This window comes from Prunus persica, chromosome G6 (assembly GCF_000346465.2).
Source record: "Prunus persica cultivar Lovell chromosome G6, Prunus_persica_NCBIv2, whole genome shotgun sequence".
NCBI lineage: Eukaryota > Viridiplantae > Streptophyta > Magnoliopsida > Rosales > Rosaceae > Prunus > Prunus persica.
In genome coordinates, this window is record NC_034014.1 from 28,399,380 (window position 1) to 28,417,657 (window position 18,278).

At 38.2% G+C, this 18,278-nt stretch overlaps 3 protein-coding genes across 5 annotated transcripts; all 3 read right to left on the bottom strand.

Annotated features, from left to right (window-relative positions):
• On the bottom strand, positions 305–5,003 carry LOC18773069 (cell cycle checkpoint control protein RAD9A). 3 transcript variants are annotated; one of them, XR_002272310.1, is made up of 10 exons: positions 4,833–5,003; positions 4,229–4,348; positions 4,042–4,150; positions 3,491–3,742; positions 3,304–3,416; positions 2,958–3,022; positions 2,159–2,409; positions 1,906–2,079; positions 1,631–1,823; positions 305–821 (listed from the first exon to the last, which is right to left on the bottom strand). XR_002272310.1 is itself a non-coding variant. In XM_020567188.1 (10 exons), the coding sequence occupies exons 1-9, from the start codon at positions 4,935–4,937 to the stop codon at positions 1,681–1,683; spliced, it is 1,332 nt and encodes a 443-aa protein (XP_020422777.1). In that variant the 5' UTR covers positions 4,938–5,003; the 3' UTR covers positions 305–821; positions 1,661–1,680. The 3 variants fall into 3 exon arrangements, 2 of the variants coding, with proteins under 2 accessions (XP_020422777.1, XP_007205200.1); XM_020567188.1 differs by having other exon boundaries at positions 1,661–1,823; XM_007205138.2 differs by lacking the exon at positions 305–821 and having other exon boundaries at positions 1,502–1,823.
• On the bottom strand, positions 9,189–11,434 carry LOC18772195 (heavy metal-associated isoprenylated plant protein 36). Its single transcript, XM_007207882.2, has 3 exons — positions 11,202–11,434; positions 11,021–11,096; positions 9,189–10,769 (listed from the first exon to the last, which is right to left on the bottom strand). Exons 1-3 carry the CDS (start codon positions 11,286–11,288, stop codon positions 9,544–9,546), a joined length of 1,389 nt encoding a protein of 462 aa, XP_007207944.2. The 5' UTR covers positions 11,289–11,434; the 3' UTR covers positions 9,189–9,543.
• LOC18774833 (respiratory burst oxidase homolog protein B) lies at positions 12,445–17,310 on the bottom strand. The gene is made up of 13 exons (XM_007206494.2): positions 16,970–17,310; positions 16,308–16,861; positions 16,056–16,215; positions 15,688–15,736; positions 15,474–15,587; positions 14,870–15,298; positions 14,396–14,782; positions 14,146–14,241; positions 13,919–14,034; positions 13,713–13,815; positions 13,558–13,631; positions 12,891–13,420; positions 12,445–12,675 (listed from the first exon to the last, which is right to left on the bottom strand). The coding sequence occupies exons 2-13, from the start codon at positions 16,819–16,821 to the stop codon at positions 12,566–12,568; spliced, it is 2,682 nt and encodes an 893-aa protein (XP_007206556.1). The 5' UTR covers positions 16,822–16,861; positions 16,970–17,310; the 3' UTR covers positions 12,445–12,565.

Here is an 18,278-nt window from a genome sequence, read left to right on the forward strand (position 1 = left end):
TTTAAATTATAGGCTATGTAAGCGGCGTTAGCCAGGAGGAAAAAATGAGCGGCTACGTGCCGTAGCCGTTAAATAGATGACGTAGCCGCTAAATAGATGGTGGCCCGCCACAGATCGCTAGGACGGTGTTTGCGCGTTCCAACACCAACTCAACTCCTCAGTTCTCCTCAAGCCAGCTGGTGCTTAACAAGCTTTCCCAAAACAAATCTTTCTATTTTATTTTCCACAGGAGACTATTATATTACGCTCTTTTAAAAAAGGAAATTATTTATGCCATTTTTAATCATAATCTCTCTTTTCCGCATGAATCTTCCCTCATCATTATATTTTTGGAGTGAACATCAATTTATGATTCTTGTCTTATACAATCACTAATTTAAACTACTCTAAATTAATCTATTTTGAAAAAATGGGGGCTCAAACTGGAGGGCAAATGCGCAGACTCACGGTTATAACTAAATGACCTAATTCACATCTACAACATCAATGTTTAATGTTATGGACAAGGAAGGGACATTCTCTCACATATGGACAGAAATACCCTCAAGTTCTGAATTCCCAAACAGGCCCAGCAACTGTATTTTGGTACCTTGCAAAGCTCCAGGTGTTGAAAAGCACATAAGAAAAAGAAATCCACAACCAGTCTGAACTATTCCAACCATACCAAAAGATCAACAAAAAAATTAGAATAAATGAGAAAATAATACAAAGGTTGATGACATCCTGGCATGTAAGCTATGTTCAGGGATCATGCTGACATTAACGAGAAAAACCACAAATTGCTCAACTGCTGGAGATAACTACGTGCTAATGGGTCCCACCTGCAGATTTTTAAGATTTCAAATATCGACAAATTGAGGGATTTTATAGTTTTTAACTTATATAGCCTTAAGCTATTGAATAAATAAGCAAATCCAGAGAAGCCTCACTTTGTTGAGTCTTTCTTTCCTATCGTTTCAATTCAAAGCATCAAATTCCTAATTGGCATTCCCATTGGATATTTCAACAAAAAAAACTGACAATTACAGTGAGAAAACGCAGGACTTCACTACGATTGAGTTTTTCCTGCTGTTTTTCTTACCAGTCCTACGGGAAAAGAAAAAGGGAAAAGAAAAACCTATCTTAAGACAGACAGAAATTCACTGCAAAAGAGAGGCAATGCAAAATCAACACTAAGATCTGCTTCACATTTATGGCGATATTTGAAACAGTAAAGGTGGGGTCCTATAACTGCTGCTGCATGATAGTGAATCGTGATGGATCGTAGTGCATGTGAATTCTTGATCCAACCCCACCAATTATATGACCTAACTCTTACGAGTTTGGCTACTTCAACACCAAGAATCGTTTCACATTTTGGTGCATATAAATTATGACACAATTTCACCATTTTTGATCCAATAACCCAGGTCTTAATGTTGTGGAGGACTTAATTCTAAAGATTGTGGAGGACTTAATTATATGACCTAACTCTCCAACTAAAATGTTGTTGAGGACTTAATTCTATTTAAATACTTGCATAATGTATACCCCTTTGTCATAAATTGCTTTTATGTAAAATCAAAACATCGACTTGACAAAAAAGAAATTAAAAATAAAGCATGTTACTAGAGGAGAAAGATGGACTTACAACATAAGAAAGAGAAGAAATCCAGCAAACCTTTACTACAGCAAATAATCCTAATGTTCTTCGTAGTATGGTGGTGTTGAAGGAATACAGAGTTCATTCTCCTCTCCATCCTCATCACTATCATCCTCATCTGCATCTATCCAGTTGCTAGGATGACGTTGTGAAAAGCCATCACCGTTAATTTGTGACCTATCTGGAAGCAACAAAATGCACTAGCTTTAGTTACTACATTTGTATCAAATGAGCAAGATTGACCTAACTACCCTCTTACAAACCTCGAGGTTCTTCCACATGATCCTCCTGCACAGGTTCATTTTCCCTAGCACATGCAGGATTTGAAATATGCATTGTGCTCATCCTTTGAATTTCTCTCTGTCCATTAGCACTCAAATTTCTTTCCCCTTGAGCCTGTCCTGCTTCGGCACCACTGCCACTTCTTGCACCACTTCCTGCACGCACAAAAAAAGTTAAAGAAAATAGAAGCACAACATCTTGTCACTTTCTTAAGATATTGACAAAAATGGTTACCTGAAAGATCAGACCAAATTCTGGTGTGATCAGATGGATGCTCCGAAACATTTGTTCCACACCTTTCTCGTCGTGGTTCTGACCCTGTCCCATGATCTTCCTGAATGTGCATTGCAGTAGCTGCTTGTGGAGGTTCTGAGGTATTGCTTTCATGGAGCTGCGACACTAGCATGGTTGCAAGTACAAGTGTAGCATCAAAATTTGAAGTGGACCCATCATCTAGACCGAACTTGGGTGCCATTAGAATAGGCCTGCTTTCCCAAACATATGATTAACCAATCTTTAAGTTACATTTGGGTTAATATAATACTTCCACCCACAATTTCTAGCAAAGTCTGAAATTTATAACACTAGATAATCACTATGTTTGCCTCTACAGAGTTGAACATACTGTGAAGACAACTGATTAAACTGATCCTAAGATTCATTTTTATCTTACTGGAGAAAACTCACAATAATTTCAAACTCTAATCCGAAAGAAGATGAGAAATGGAATACTATAAACTATCTTAAGTATTTGGCATGATCAGTCCAAACATATTGAGATGGTCATTAGTTGACCACTCTCGTGTCATATCAGCAAATAAAAGATGAACTGGGAGTGTGAAGTATGGGTGTGTGATGTTGACAATGTCACAGAAAGTTATGTGGGCACCTACTCCGATTTCTGACTGATATCGACCATGGTCAGCTTATAGCATGCATATTAGCTTGAATCTCGAAACTCGTCATAGGATGCAGAGAAAAAAGAATGCAAAGGGAAGATAAACAAAATAAGAAGAACTTAGATATATCTTACTCTCCGGCTTTCTCAAAATACAAGTGAATGTCAACTTCACAGCCCTCACAGAAGGAAAGGAATGCCTGAAATAAATTGGAAAAAAGACAGATGTAACAACAAATTAGAGCACCTAGGATTTAGCTCTAGAAAAAGAATGTGAAGCATCCAGTGAAAAAGGAAATAGACTATGAGGTTTGTACACTTTACTACAAAGCATCAACCAATGAAAATTATTGTGATGATAACAACAATAATTAGCTGGATGTTATGTCTGTTTAAATGCAGAGGCTTGTCACTGGGACAATGCTTTTGGCAATGTAACACATTCAAATATAATCAGGTCCCGAGGATTGAATTTACTAACCTTCAACTCCTTCACACCAAACGTCACATCTATGGGGTCTCCCGTGTGGGTATACTGCACAAACTCTTCTGCAGGGTCTATCCATAGTTGAGTATGCAGTGATGAGTCGCTGTCTGTCGTTGGAAAATTCAAGCGTAAACATCCTGCTTGTAATAATTTCAGAAATGAGAAGCAAAACCTTTATTACCTTTGGTCGGGTCAATATAACTTCTAAGTTCAACAGCTTTTCCTCCAATTTCACTTGCTACATCAGAAGGCATGGAAGTGGGTTCTGTTGCTATGATGGTAATCTCCTGAAGCGATGACTGAAAATTAGCAAGCAATCTGTTTAGATCTCGAGGTCTCACAACTAAGCTGCTTGGGAATCTTCTCCTATCAAGAGATAGATGTTGTATGTCTGGTTCAACATTGCAAATAATCCAATAGGATTTCTTCATACCTGCAAAATGTCAGTATGAAGTTTAAAACCTTGGCAATCAAACAATACATAATAAAAGGAAGATCATATGATAAGGAAAGCTGCATAATGTAGTTGTATAGTGTGCTAAACAACAAAATCCTAGGCCATCCATATTCTATCAGTGTGCTCAAATTACAGTTCCAGAAGCCTGATCCTGATTGTGTGTATAGTGGTGAACTCAGCAAACAAAATGTTAGACTGAATTCTGTCATAACAAATTATGCATGTGCCATTTTGCAAAAAGAATAAACAGATAAGATATGAAAAAGGATATTTACCACTGTAGCATTCTAAAGTCCATTGCATTTTTGAAGCATCGGGATCAGGCAATCGTATGCTCAAATGATCTATACTTGCTAAAGGTGTCCTAAGCACAGAACAAACCGCCTGAACAGACTAAGTCAGTAAGATTACCACGGTATGCAAGCCTAAAGAAAGCAATTCTGGTGAACCATGACGCCTTACCTTCAAAAGCACACTACATTGCACCTGGTTACAAGATATAGTATAGACATCAAAGAATTCAGGCTTAAATGTACTTGAGTGATAGGCAGACCGTGACGAATTGAGAGTATGCAAAGCAAGCTGCATAGATAGGGGGACAAAATCTTTAGCATCTGTCGTGATAACAAATGATTAGTAACTCATTTGTTGCATTGCAATATCCGATTATGGGCACCCAATATTCTTACAGCTGCCACTCATGCTCTTCCAAAACCCTAAAAATGCATAAGCAAAACCCTAAACATTTATCACCTACAGACAAGAATTTTTTCAAAATATAAATTACTAATCATACGCCAGAGATCTATACTTAACGAAAAGTAAAAATGATTCTACCATCAGGCATCATAATTACAATAATAAAATGTCAAATAACTGCGATCAAATTGAACGCCGCAATGACTCAATAAATTGATAAAAAAAACCAAATAATTAATCTATCAGTTTTCTCGGAGGAAAATCGAACGAACAAAAAAGAAGTACGAATTATAAGCGTGGAGCGGGAATTAGTAAAGACTATATGGAGTGTTTGGAATGAGGGAAAGTGAAAGGAAAGTTAGTGAACCTGAGAAGACGAAGCTTGGATGGCGAGCTCGTTTCCGACGCGTGCGAGGCACGTGATAGAGCGAGCGAAGGTCTTCAGGGCGTTCCCGCTCACACTGAATTCCATCGCCCGACTCTCTCTCTCCCTTCCTCACTCTCACTCAAGACGAAAAAGCGTCGCGGGCACTCTAACTTGGCGCTGGCGGGAATATGAACTCAGCTTGGACAAAATATCAGGCTTTTTGTACCGTTTGGATTGGGCTGGGATTTATAGGCCCACTTACAACGTTGCTTTTCTTTCGATGTTTTTGTATGAAATTAGAATTTGTTAGCAGCCCATAGCAGGGATAAAGTAGGAAAAGCCCAAAGAAGAATCCATCAGCACTACAATCAAACGAGGCTCATAATGTGTAAAAGAAAAGGCACACAAAACAAATGCCCAAAAAATTATTGCTGTTTTAGGCCCAAGGCGGTCGCATCATATACCCTAGCTTAGGGTCGGCTCTTGCTAGCCCTGAGGGGTTTAGATTTACTGGATTTTGCCCACAAGTAAACAAAAGAACAATGGACATTATTTGATCACTCGGTTTGAACTTGACCATTTCAATTAAATTGGACTATTGATTTGAGTGTTGTTTGGTAAACTTTTAGTAGACCGAACAACAGTACAATGTATTGTGTCTATAAATTTTGTTTAGAGATGTGAGGCTCATAAAAAATTGTCTTGAATTCACCTTCAATCAATTTCAAATCCAACTACCAAACCACACTTATAGGTACAAAACCAAATTTTGATTAGTAAAAGAAAGGAAATTAATAAACCAAATGAATCATTTGCTTTCGAAGCCAGTTGTGTCATGGGTAATTGTGTGATTGATGACTTAATGCAGTAATTTCAGGCAGCAATGATGATGTCGTACATTTGGAGAGTTGGATCTGAGAAGTAATTTGACCCTTTTGATGTTCTTCTTTTGTTTTCAGTCATTTCATTCTGACCCTTTGCGTAACAGTAGGGCTTGTTGTCAACTCCTCGGTGGTCCATAGCTTTGGTCTGAAGGTTGCTTTACTTCTGCCTACACCGAAGAAACTAGCATTCTCAACTATTAATTTTTCTTTTCTGTCAAGGGACCTTAACTATTTGTTTAGGGAAATTTACTGCCTGAAATTGTGTTATTAGACCAAACAATCCCTTTTTTCCCCTTTATTTAAAGGTAAAAAAGCATGTGATTTGATTATCAGTCTATGTTAACAAGTTACAATAATCATTATTCACTTGAACAGCCGAAGATATGTAATTAGACTGCTAAATCAATCAGGGAAAAGAGCTTGTGTAAAGTGCTTAAAAGCTCAGTTAGCTCGTGGCTGTCAAGCAGATGCTTCTGCATATTCGGGCTTATACAGCTTACGTAAACAACGGATAGGTAGGATCTCTTTAAAACCAGTTGCCTCCCATGCTCAACAGTCAACAAGGGTAAGAATATTATCAAGACTTATTTACGATAGTGCTCTTCGAAATTATGGTCAAGTCGCACTTTACCCTCTCAAAAGTTATACATTTTGAATAATCTATGAACTTGCTTATTTCAACTTTTCATATATATATATATATATATATTTTATAATTTTGGGCTAAGTTCATAACTAACTACACTTTCACTTTAACCAACTTAGCATGTGGCTCAATTCCATAGTATATGCAATGTTTATGGGACAAAGTTCCCCATCAGAGAGACACAACCCTTAGCGTTTAGTTAAAAAATTATCTTTTAGGCACATGTATTTGTGTATGTAATTATGTATGCATGCATATCTTTCCTAGAACACAAAAGCTAAGTAGCTCCTAATTAGGCATTGCTAAATCCCAAATCAGACATCATATCTTCAGATGCTTGCATCACTGTATTTGCTATGATTGTGGTCATTACCAACATAATTAGGCTCCCCATAAAATAATTAAGTCATAATTTATTGTTTTAACCATTGATTCTCTTTTCAAATCCCCTCCCAATGAACACAAGCACGCAGAGCCAAGCCAACTCAGTTTTTCAATAATTCAAAGCAACTTTCCTCATGGGCACTAAAAATCTGATCTTTCCTTTTGTTCAGCAGAAACTGAGTTGCTCTTCAGTATTGAGAAATAGCATGGTGTGTAATGGGAGATCTGCCATCTTGGTCCTTGTGAACTGAGCTAAACAAAAAACAAAGAAGTTGAACTGTTTTAGAAAAGGGACAGAGGAGATAGTGTACTTGGAGTCCAGTGCAGGCCTAATTGCAAGTATAAGACTTGGCAGATGAACAGCAATTTATGTGGGAAATCAGAGCATCTGTAGGTGTAGCTTTCTAGTTATCTTAAAGTAAGGTGTGCAAATCAGCGTCTTGTCAATGCTCTTCTACAGAACAAGTCACTGTTCAACATTAAGAAAAAGTCTGATGTGTATTATCATCTTGTTTACTGTGCAAAATGAACTCTGTCAAAAAGATAGAAGTTAAAACAGTTTTTTGTGAAGGCATGCACTTGTCTGTGTTTCCCTGTGCAAATCAATCATCTTATTGAGAATAATTAAGGGGTTAACTTGGCAGGCAAGTTTGATTGGATTGAAGGAATCTGGTTCCAGATAAATGGAAATTGCTCAGACATTTATCAGGAAGAATACGCAAATTGTTTGAATATCAAGATGAAGTGGATTTGTTTTTGGGTTAAGATTCTCTTATGAATCAATTTCATCTACCCCAATGATTCAATATATTTCATCCTGTCTTTCTGTATATAATAAAGCCTGTCCCAGCCATACCCTTTTCAGCAGCTTCAGCATTTTCCTATCTTAAAAAAAAGTGGGAATTTTTACTGTTTCTCTTTGTGTGAAGTACAAGTAATGGTAAGTTTCAGGGAACTCATAAACACCATTGGTCCAGTCCTTGGTTATCTCTTTTTTTACTGATAACTTTGTACCAAGGTAAATATGTATTTACATTTTTATTACAACAGCAACACCATTATCTCTTCTGGAGATTGGAAGGGTAAGAACAAATTATCCTTGAGAGAGACCATAATTGTTCATTGCTCACCTCAGAGAAGAATCAGAATAAAACAAAGAGGTTCTCTTCCTTACAAAGCTTGGAATGTCAAATGACTCTCAAGTGGCCAAGGGAATAAAAGCCCAAAAGAGCCTTTTTTCCAGACATTAGAACTGCAGAAGAAAAAAAAAAAATCTGATCAAAATTTGCATAAAATTGGGAGTCTCACATTTTCCATTCAATATTTGACAATGGAGAATATAGCCAGAAAGGAATGCAGATATGTAGGACCCACCAAATGCTTGTTCCTCTGCATATAATCACTGATATGACCCTCAAAAATCCCACTTAGAAATAAAATACAAAACCAATCCACCATTTGGTAGGGCAAAACAGAAAAACAGTGCTAATAATATGATTAAAGTATGAAGGTGGAGTTTGGCCAAGTGTCACTACTTGATAAAACAGATAAGTGAGACTAATCCCTTTTTTAAGTAATAATTAATATTCATAAACTGGTCAAAAAACAGTCTAAACTGAAGTCAAACAGAAGCTAATTAGCAAGCATTCTAGTTTCTGACCATATCATGAACATGATTTGTTTTGTTTGTGGGTTCCTTGCCCTAGGAAGGAGACAGTCTCTCTCAAAAGAAAGAAATAAAGAAAGACCACCATACTACCGTACAAAACTGCTTTTAATTTAATCTGCAAAAAATATTGCTTTTGATCCAAAAGTAGAAGTCTAGATGAAAAAACAAATGAAAGTAAAGCAAGAGGACAGGCCATCACAGACTCCAAAGGTAAATGGCAGTAAGAGATTGCTTTTAAAAGTAGGGCTTTCAAACAAGATTAATTATTTTAATGCTTTGAGTTGAGTTTATAGTAAAGAACTAGAGACTTTTCCATTTGGTGAATTTAAACATTTGCTTCTTCCACACAACCTGCTGCACCAATATGAACCATTTTCAGCAGACACAGACGAAAGAATTAAGAATCAAAAACGAGCTCAAGGAATCTGTAAATGGTTTCCTTAGCCCATAAAGAGACAAAATAATATTCCAGTTCACAATGTAATTAGCATCCTTTTAAGCACACCTCTAATTAAAGTTTAATTAATCTTTTTCCCTTTTCTCCATTAATTTTCCCTTACACATCAGTAAAGAAAAGCATTTGAAAGATTGCAATGGTCCTACATAGAAACCAAGCTTATGTGCAGTAAATGAGATGGTTCAAAAAGTAAGTTGATTTGCAACTTTGAGAGTAATTTTTATATGTTCCGGCATTGGTGGTACCCCAAGTGATGTACCTCGAACATATAAAAATTGAATTCTCCAACTTTGAATGTTCAAAAGATAAATGCAAATTAGTCACCATCTAATAATAAGCTGAATTGCAAAATCTACTTTTACACATGAGAAGGAAGTTCTGAGACAGACAATTAGGAACCTACTTAGTTAATTAACTCTTTTAATAATAATTAAAAGAGCAAAAGACAAAAAAGTACTAAACAAAGCTAAAGCACATAGATCAACTACTTAAAAGTACCCTAAACCCTAGAACCCCACCTTAAACCCCGCTTATTTTCCCCTAAACTTAGATTAGGCTTCCTTCCATATCCACATTACCAGCTGCATAACACATAACAAAGCATCCCCAAAAGCACTTATACAAGCTAAGTAGAAGTCCTAATCTCCCTTCTCTTTTAGCACCACAAAGCTTCACATAATGTAGCACCCATTGGGATTTTCATCACTGAACAACCCATAGGAATCGGACGGCTGTGGTAAGTTGTAGGATGGCTGATGATATGGATAGTACGGCTGAGATGCATAGTTGTCCAAATGATAGGATGGGGCCTGTGTCTCAGTGAAGGAGTGTGAGTTAGGTGCTGGTGTATTGTAATGAGATGCACCATAGCCATTGGTGGGGAAGCCAGCATTGTAGTGAACAGCTTGCATTGGAGGGCTGTACCTTGGGTATTGGTACTCATACACATGTTGCTGTGGAGGGCTATGATTGGCTGGAGCTGGAGCAATGTGATTGGCTGGAGCTGGAGCAATGTGATTGGCTGGAGCTGGAGCAAAGCTTTGTCCATGAGGACCATAGGGTGGACCACGAGGCCCATGGGACCCATAAGGCCCAGTAGGCCCAGTAGGCCCAGTAAGCCGAAAATGCCCTTGAGGCACATAGGGGCCCTGACCCTGAGGCACATAGGGGCCCTGACCCTGAGGCACACGTGGGCCACGTGGATCCTGAGGAACATGGGGCCCACTTGGTCCACGTGGCACATTGCCATGATTTGGTGATCCAGTGCTTGGTGGAGCAGCAACACATTCTTCACCTTCATCCTCTTCAGCATTGGCATTCCCCTTTGGCCCCTTCTTTTTGTTATTTTTACTTCCACCGCCGCCACCTCCACCACTTTTCTCAACCTCGCAATCACTTTCACCGCCCTCACTTTTCTTCTCGGCAACCGGTGGATGGTTTGGTAAATTCCCACCCTGCCTCACCACCTCAGGCTTTGACTCTTTGACTTGCCCACCGCCGCCAGTTTTAGCGGGTGCGCCACCACCTTCATTTGGTTTGACCATATTGCCCCCATCAGCTTTCTTATTACCAGCCGGGCCACCACCTTCATTCTTTTTCTTGTTCCCAGAGCCTTGAGCATGACCAACTTCAACTTTGACAGTCTCCTTTTCATTGTCACCACTACCTCCAGGGCCACCGTGGTTGCTTTCCTCGCAGCCTTCACAGTCACTTTGCTGTTTCTCTTTGTTTTTCCCTTTACCTTTCTTTTTTTCGTTTGAATTGTTAGCTTTCGGGTCAGGCCACAGCTCTGCATGTTTCCCTGACTTGGTCAACTTCTTGATCAAAGTCTCTGCTTCCACATTCCCTGTTACTGTGAGTTTTTGCTGCCTCATGTCCACCTCTGTTTTGTAAACCCCTGAAAACAACAAAGAAAATCAGCAACAAAACAGTACATGTTTTTCACGAAAGCTTCGATATTTGAAAGTTGAACGGCAAGACCAACTGAAAAGATAATAAAACAGGGGAAGAGAAGAGCTCATAAATTTGAAGTATGAGGAAAAAGAATGAGATGCATGTCAGAAAAACAACGAAACTCTGAAATCGAAGAGACCATATAATAAAACTTGACACTGATGCTTCAAGAATATCAGGAATGGAGGGTTATACCTTCCATTTGTTTTAAGCTTTTGTTGATTTTCTTCTTGCAGCCTTCACAGTGAACAGAGACTCTCAAAACCCATGTCTGCAAAACAGAGAAGAAGATGTTAGAAACATGCAAAAGTCGAAACATTTTTTGGAAAGAATAAGGTTGGTGTTCACAGAAGTTAACCATGGCTTCATTTAATACCTTGTATTTTAGAGGAGGCTGAGAAATTTCTTCAATTTCTTTTGGTTCAGCTTTGGCTTCTGCCTTGGGTTCAGTTGTTGTTGCCATTAGGAAAGATTGACAGAAAAAGAGAGAGCACGCTTTGTATAGAAAGAAAGAAAGAGCTAGAGAGAGAGCTTGCAATGAGTGCGGCAAGTGTCAACTGGGAAAACTTCACAAGGAAGTGAGGTATTTATGGTGGGGAGGAAAGATCTAGTGACTGGAGGGGAATTGAGTAGCACAGTGGAAAATACAGTGGGGTCCTTGAAGTTGGTGCTGGGTGGGGTGGCATTTCTTCTTTTTAAATATTTTCTTTACAATAAATTTTAGTACAATATAAATTAAATTGAAATGAAAGATTATATATACTTAATTGACACCTATCAATATAGGACTTGATGCCTCCTGCTAGCTAAGATTACTGGCATTTGGAGTTTTATAATGCCAAATCATAGAACTTTATTGATCTGAGGAAGGCTCAGCAAAGTAACCATTCAATACTCCCAGCTAACTCCAAATCCCCTCTCTTTTTTGTGTAAAATTATAATCAAACATTTGAGTATGTAGATGTATTCATATGGCTCTGATGTGAAGATTCTATCTTTTATGCTTCTGGTGTTTTTTATCCTCTTGGGTTTTGGGAAAAACTTACCTGATGATCATTATGCTGGAGATAGCAACCAAAATAAACAAACCCAAATGACACTTTTTTTTTTATTTTTAATACAGCGATATTCTACATTACACTAATTTAAATTAGGATCATGCTAGGGAGAATCAAATGACACTTCTTGTTGCTAAGTATGGAGGTGAAATGCAGGGGGAATTTTTCTATGTACCAACTTCTTGTTGTGGGTTAGTGGCAAACTTCCCCAGAAAGTTAAAGAACTGCCTTCATGCATCTAGATTTTGAGTTGTGTTTTATTTTCCAATTGGTTGGTCTAAAGAAAAGGAAAAAGGGTACGATTTTACAGAATAATAAACAAAACAAGAAGCTTTTTAAAATGGATTGCTTCATTTGGTCCCTATGGGCTGTAGCTGTAGGAAGAACTTTCCAATTACAAGGCATTCAGAATAAAGCTAGCCTTTATTTAACTGTTAAAATAGTGGTTCAGTTTTTTTCTGCTTTTAATCTGTTTTTTTTTTTCTTTCTAAAACAATTTGTCATAACAAAGCAAGAATTAGCATCTCTGAATAATACGCAAGAAACTTAAACACAACTTCATCAGCCAAACAGGAACTAAAACCTTGTTGATATATATTCTAGTTTGCAACTGTACAAGTGGAAAATTGAAATGAAACGAATAAACTCATAGCATTTGTATGAATCTGAGATCATTAGGTTTTCAAAAATTCTCCTTGTGGAAATCAAACTTGGTCTCAGTTTTCCGGGAAAAGTCTTGAGATAGCCTCTTTAACTCCCCGACTAATCCATGTGCACCACAGTAAAATACTCCTGCAACAAAAGGACAAAGCAAAACCAAATTAATATACAAGACATTTATAATAAAAGCAAAGCAAGAAAAACGATTCTTTTTACTCCTTAGTTTTGCTAGAAAACAGATAAAAAAGACAGAGCTTATTAGTCCATGTATGGTCATTTTGACCAAGTTTTAAAAATTTCGAAATTTCAAGTTAAGGGTTCAATTCTCTTTAAAGATTAAAACTTACCAACTCGTTGATTCGTGTGCTTAACAGCTACATGCTTGAAAACGTTGCGCCAATTTGGTCTAGCAAAATGCGTCTTAACCCTAGTCCCCGAAACTATGTCGACGCCATTTTTGGCATGGTTAAGAGATTGAAGCATTGTAATTAGGGCTGATCGAGCATCTCCTTCTTCATACACGCTTGTGCAGTAGTTGTGGAGCTCAATGACACCATCTTTGTCATTTTCAGCCACCTCATCCATCACACCCCTAAACCACTCAAACGAGCCTTGCTCTCTTGTGATCCAATAGAAGTAAGCTCGTTTGGTGACAAAAGACTTTCTTTTGTTGTCTTTGTTATCACCATTATTCTCTACCATATTCCCTTGATGATCTTCTGTTTCCTTTTGTTGCTTAATGTTGGTAAGCACATCTTTGACTATGCTAATCAGAGGAGTGGCCCCAATTCCTAGGCCCACAAGTAGAAGGACTTCGTACTCTTTGTAGTCTTGTGCTGGAGCACCATAGGGACCATCAATTAGGAGTCTTGGCATCCTGCTAATACATACTTCAAATTAATAATTTAATAGCATTTGAAAACCCTCATTAGAGTTCAATGTCCATGGACGGTTGAGATTCACACGCATCAATAATTGACAATCACGATTCACTGTTCGAAATGAAATACATACCTAAGTTTCACATTGCCAGGTGCAATATCAGCTCTTAGAAGGCCACTTTGTTCGCTAGATGGAGGCTGACAAACCTACAATCATATTCCAAAATTGAGGTGCCATATACAAAACTATGTACCACAAATTAACCATGTTCATGCAAATGAATTTACCTTAGAGAAAATGGATTTGAGCTGCGATGTCCAGTCACCTAATGTTCGAATATGTATGCTTAGGTAATCATCTCCAGGAGCCGAAGTAATTGAGAAAGGATGCCTATAAAATACATTAATTATGATAATTAATGACCTGTTATTCTACTAATTAAAGTGGTACTAAATAATAATAATAATAATAATAAAAACTAATATTTAATTACCATTGAAATGGGGAAATAGCTGAGCAATTGACATAAATATATTGGCCACTAGTGTACTTAAACCCCTGTGGTGTTGACATATGCAGAGCCAAAACATTTCCTGGGTAAACTGCGACCTGAAAAACAATAAAGGATTTGACCAAAATCTTTAGCTTCTCGATAAAGAAAAATGCATCACCCCAAAAGTGGAGAAGAAGCTGATCAACTTTCGGCACTCAGACTAGTACCTTCAAGATCCTAACAGTTTTATAGCCAGACCTGAATGCGCGAATTAAGCGTTCACATGCATAGAGTAGGATTGGGACTGCCAAATACATCCACGTCTGTGACAATTCATGAACAGAGCAAGGTTATGAAATCAGAGGAAAAAAGCAAAGCCCTGCTGCCACCAGCCTTCAAATTTAATCTCTCGCGTGCTAGCTTTAACTTGGTCAGTGAAGGTGGAGGATGGTACGATTTAATTTAAGAATCACTTACAGTTTTTTTGTCCCAATTCTTGGAGAGGTAAAGAAAGTATCCGTGGATGATAAAGAGGATGTAGACTATAACAAATAGGTGGTGTGAGTACCAAAAGGCATTGAACCCGGTTAGTCTTTTTAGGGTTTTGGGGAGGTTGAGCCGATTGCGACGGAACCATGGTTGTGCTAATGTGTAGGCCACTATCATTAGTGCCACCATCACCACCCCGGTCCAGCCTTCCGTGCCCTTTACGAACCACCAATAGTTGTCTGGCCTTTTGTTGCCAAAAAATGGCTTCATTGGGTCGTATTCGTCATCGGTCGAGTGTAGTAGCCTAGGGAAGTCACATGTCAAATGTGACCCTGCATGTAGACCTACTCCGACTATAATCCCAAATGCAATCACCTAAACAAATTTTAGAATAATCATATAAATTAGATAATAACATATATCATATTTACTGATCACATTTTGAATTTTGTAGCATGATACCTTATGAAAGTTGATGTTGTCATCAAAGGGAACTATAACCCCTAACTTGGTCTTGCTCCTTAGCCAAGTAATTGTATTTCTACAAACTGGTAGAAGAATTAGGGCCATGTTGAACTTGAGGGTCTCAGCTCCACCCTTGGCTATGGACACGCAATAGCCCATTACATCGAAGACAGCCCGATGCTTATACTGGATGAATTTCCAAGTGAATAGGCCCAAACAGATCAAAATCCATAGGGCAATGACCCAAATTCGCTTCCAATTGTCCTCCATGAAGTAGGCCAGCCTTTTGTACCACCGCCGTATAGGGTTGTGCTCTTTGGTTGGGACTAGCTTTTGGCTAAGCAACTGGCTCTGGATACCACTGTCCGTGACGAGGTTCGTTGATTGAGTTGGGCCTTGGAGAAGTAGCATTTCCAAATTGTACAACTGCAATTAAGGCCCAAATTGTTGTTATGTTAGAGAGATTTGTGATTCTAAGGCCACCCAACTCCAAATACTTATGGGCCAATTGGGACTATCTTGGCCCAATTGGGTTTGGACCAGAGCAGGCTGAGCCCAAATTGCAAGCAAATTCAAGACTTGAAAATGAAAAGATGTTAACCTCAATATATCCAATGTTGTCTGGGTCGAGCTCTTCCATGATCAATGCTGCATATTCCTCAACTCGTTCTTGAATTTGTGACAGCCTATTAGCACAGGCACTTAAGGAAATAATCTGAAAATTAAACAAATATAATAATGTTTAGTTTCGTTTTTAATATAAACAAAACATAGAATCAAAATGGTCAACCATTTGAATTTCCAAAGAACTCTACCTCTTTCACCTCTTCTTCTGTGATTCGACCGTCTGCATTTTTGTCCACCCTTGATTCACCACCATGCACGTGTTAGCTAGAGACAATGGAAAAAACAAAGAATTCCTACATACCTAATCTATTATATTTTTCTTTTTCAACCTTAGTCTTATCTAAATGCCCTTTATTAAATTATATTTAAGCAGAATGATTGATGTTATGAACACATCATCATCATCTCATATGGGCTCTGTCTGCACATGATCAGCTAGCTGTGGGCAATAATTGTATTGCCCTTGCGACACAATGGCTAGGCTAACAAAATCCTTTTTTTTCTTTTGCCCCTAAATCAAAGGGATAGACACAGTGAATAATGAAGTAAGCCTCACATGTCAAAGAAGGTTTGTAGCCTGGCATCAAAGCTGATATCTGAAATCTGCTCCCAAAATTCTCTCAACTCATCCTTGCTCACACAACCTGCTGTTATGCCTCTCCGACGAGCCAACGCGTCGAACAACTCGCCAGCGAACTCACTCGACTCGTCCATCCCTATCACAAAACGACACCGTTTATAACTTTCAAACAATGTTATTGTAGTGCATATATAAAACAATGTGACAAGGTGTGACAACATTTCGTACCTATACATTGAGCAAACCGCAACTTAGGAAGAGTGCCATCGACAGCCAATTCATCGAACCTTGTTTCGATTTCTGACCAGCCTTCGCTGCCTACATTTTTGGTCATGAATTTGAGCCCCTTGAGTGCACGAGCAGCCCCGGACTTGGTCCTATCGACCCTCTTGAAGCTCTTGGAAGATGTCATGCGCTTCAGTTCCTGGGACACTTGTCTCAATCTGAACGAGAGTTGGGAGCCAAGAGAAAGCGATGAAGCCCTTCTCTCTAGCTTGCTCGCTAGCATTGCAGTCTCAGAGTCGCCTCCTCTGATGTTGTGCACCAAAACGGTGTCGTCACGAACATCCAATGTGATTTCAACGTAGCATTCTTCTTGATCGCTGCTCTTGGACCTTGCACTTCTTTTGCTGCTGTTGTTCCTCTTGTTGGTCACTAGGGGTCCGCTTAACGGACCGCTATGGCCAACCCCTGTGCTTTCTGTTTCGGACAACGAATCGCATCGGTGTTCTTGAATCTCCATTGCTGTTGGAAAATCAGTACAGAAGAAGGTGCTTGTTTTCCTGGGAAAAAAAAAACCAGTTTGGAATTAGCAGGGTGACAATATGCTAGTGAAAAGACAACACTGCACCCAATGAATAATATGCTATGCAAGGGCATTTTTGCCTTACAGGAAAGAGTTTCTTGGTGTTGCTGTCAGCTAATATAACTTGGGAATGAGGAAGGAAAAGGTTGAGAATTATAAGTTGGGGTCAGATTTGGAGGGGATATGGAAACTTGGAAATGGGAAGGGGGTTCATATATTAAAAAAAAAAATTGAATGGTGGCTGAAACAGGGGAGATTGGAGAAGTCAAAAAAAGAGAGAAACCAAACCAGGGGGCGCATCTGGGTTGTTTGTTGTGAACTTGTGAGTGCTGCTATGCTAGTTGATGAAATCATGGGAGTTGTTAGACTTCAAACATATGACACCAAAAACGTCAACGCGACAATGTGAGAATTGAACCCGTGAACTTTAACCAACTTGAAGAAAAAAAAATACTACAAAGCCTTCGTTATGGTGCTAGATTAATCAGTTTGTGCAAGTCAACTTCAACTTTCAGTACTTTTTAAATTTTTTTTACAGTAAGGTATGCGATTTTGAATAAATATCGATTCAATCCAAACCGTGCTCAAGCGTGTAAATTAGTAATCATTTTAGCTGCATAATGGAGGGTGACGAAAAGATAAAGATATATAAGAAAATTTGTAATGCTAATTGCTATCAAGGTCAAAATGAGTGCGTAACAGTATGTTAAGATATAGCAGAATATTATTGTGGTTTGATTACCCCATAATATCTTAATAAGGAGAAGATTGAGATTAGAGTAGCCAAAATTGACAGAAACAAATAATTATATCTATCCAAGTCAGTTCATCCTCGTGTATTTCGCATGGCACATGTAAAATACCAGTTAATACCCAAAATTCACTAAAGTAACATTGAAAGTGTTATATAATTACAGAATGACAAAGATATCTAATTAATATTATACAAATAGTAGTATCATAATCTGGGAATAAAAAAAACCTTCAAAATTCTACATATATCAAGTCAACAAATAATTGTAATAATAGAGGGGAAAAAAGACAATAAATAATTGGGCCCTGCATGATGCGTGAAATGAGCTTTTCCATCCTCAAAATTCTAGCATGCTCCTTTTTATTAATCCAAATATGCTTAGTTAGGTCTAACAACCAAGTACTAAAATGATCTTTCGCAGCAATGGACTTGGAGTTAAAGTGGTTAAGAGCATCTACTCTTGTATTCGAGGTCTTAGGTTCGATTCCTCCTTCTTTAAATATCGCTTGTATCAACAAATTATTTAAATCCTTAGCTTTACTACAACTATTTGTGAGTGCTCAATCACAATCATACAAAGAAAAACTGATAGGGTCCTCCTTTTTATTTGGGGACCAAAGAAAAAATGTTGATCACGTTT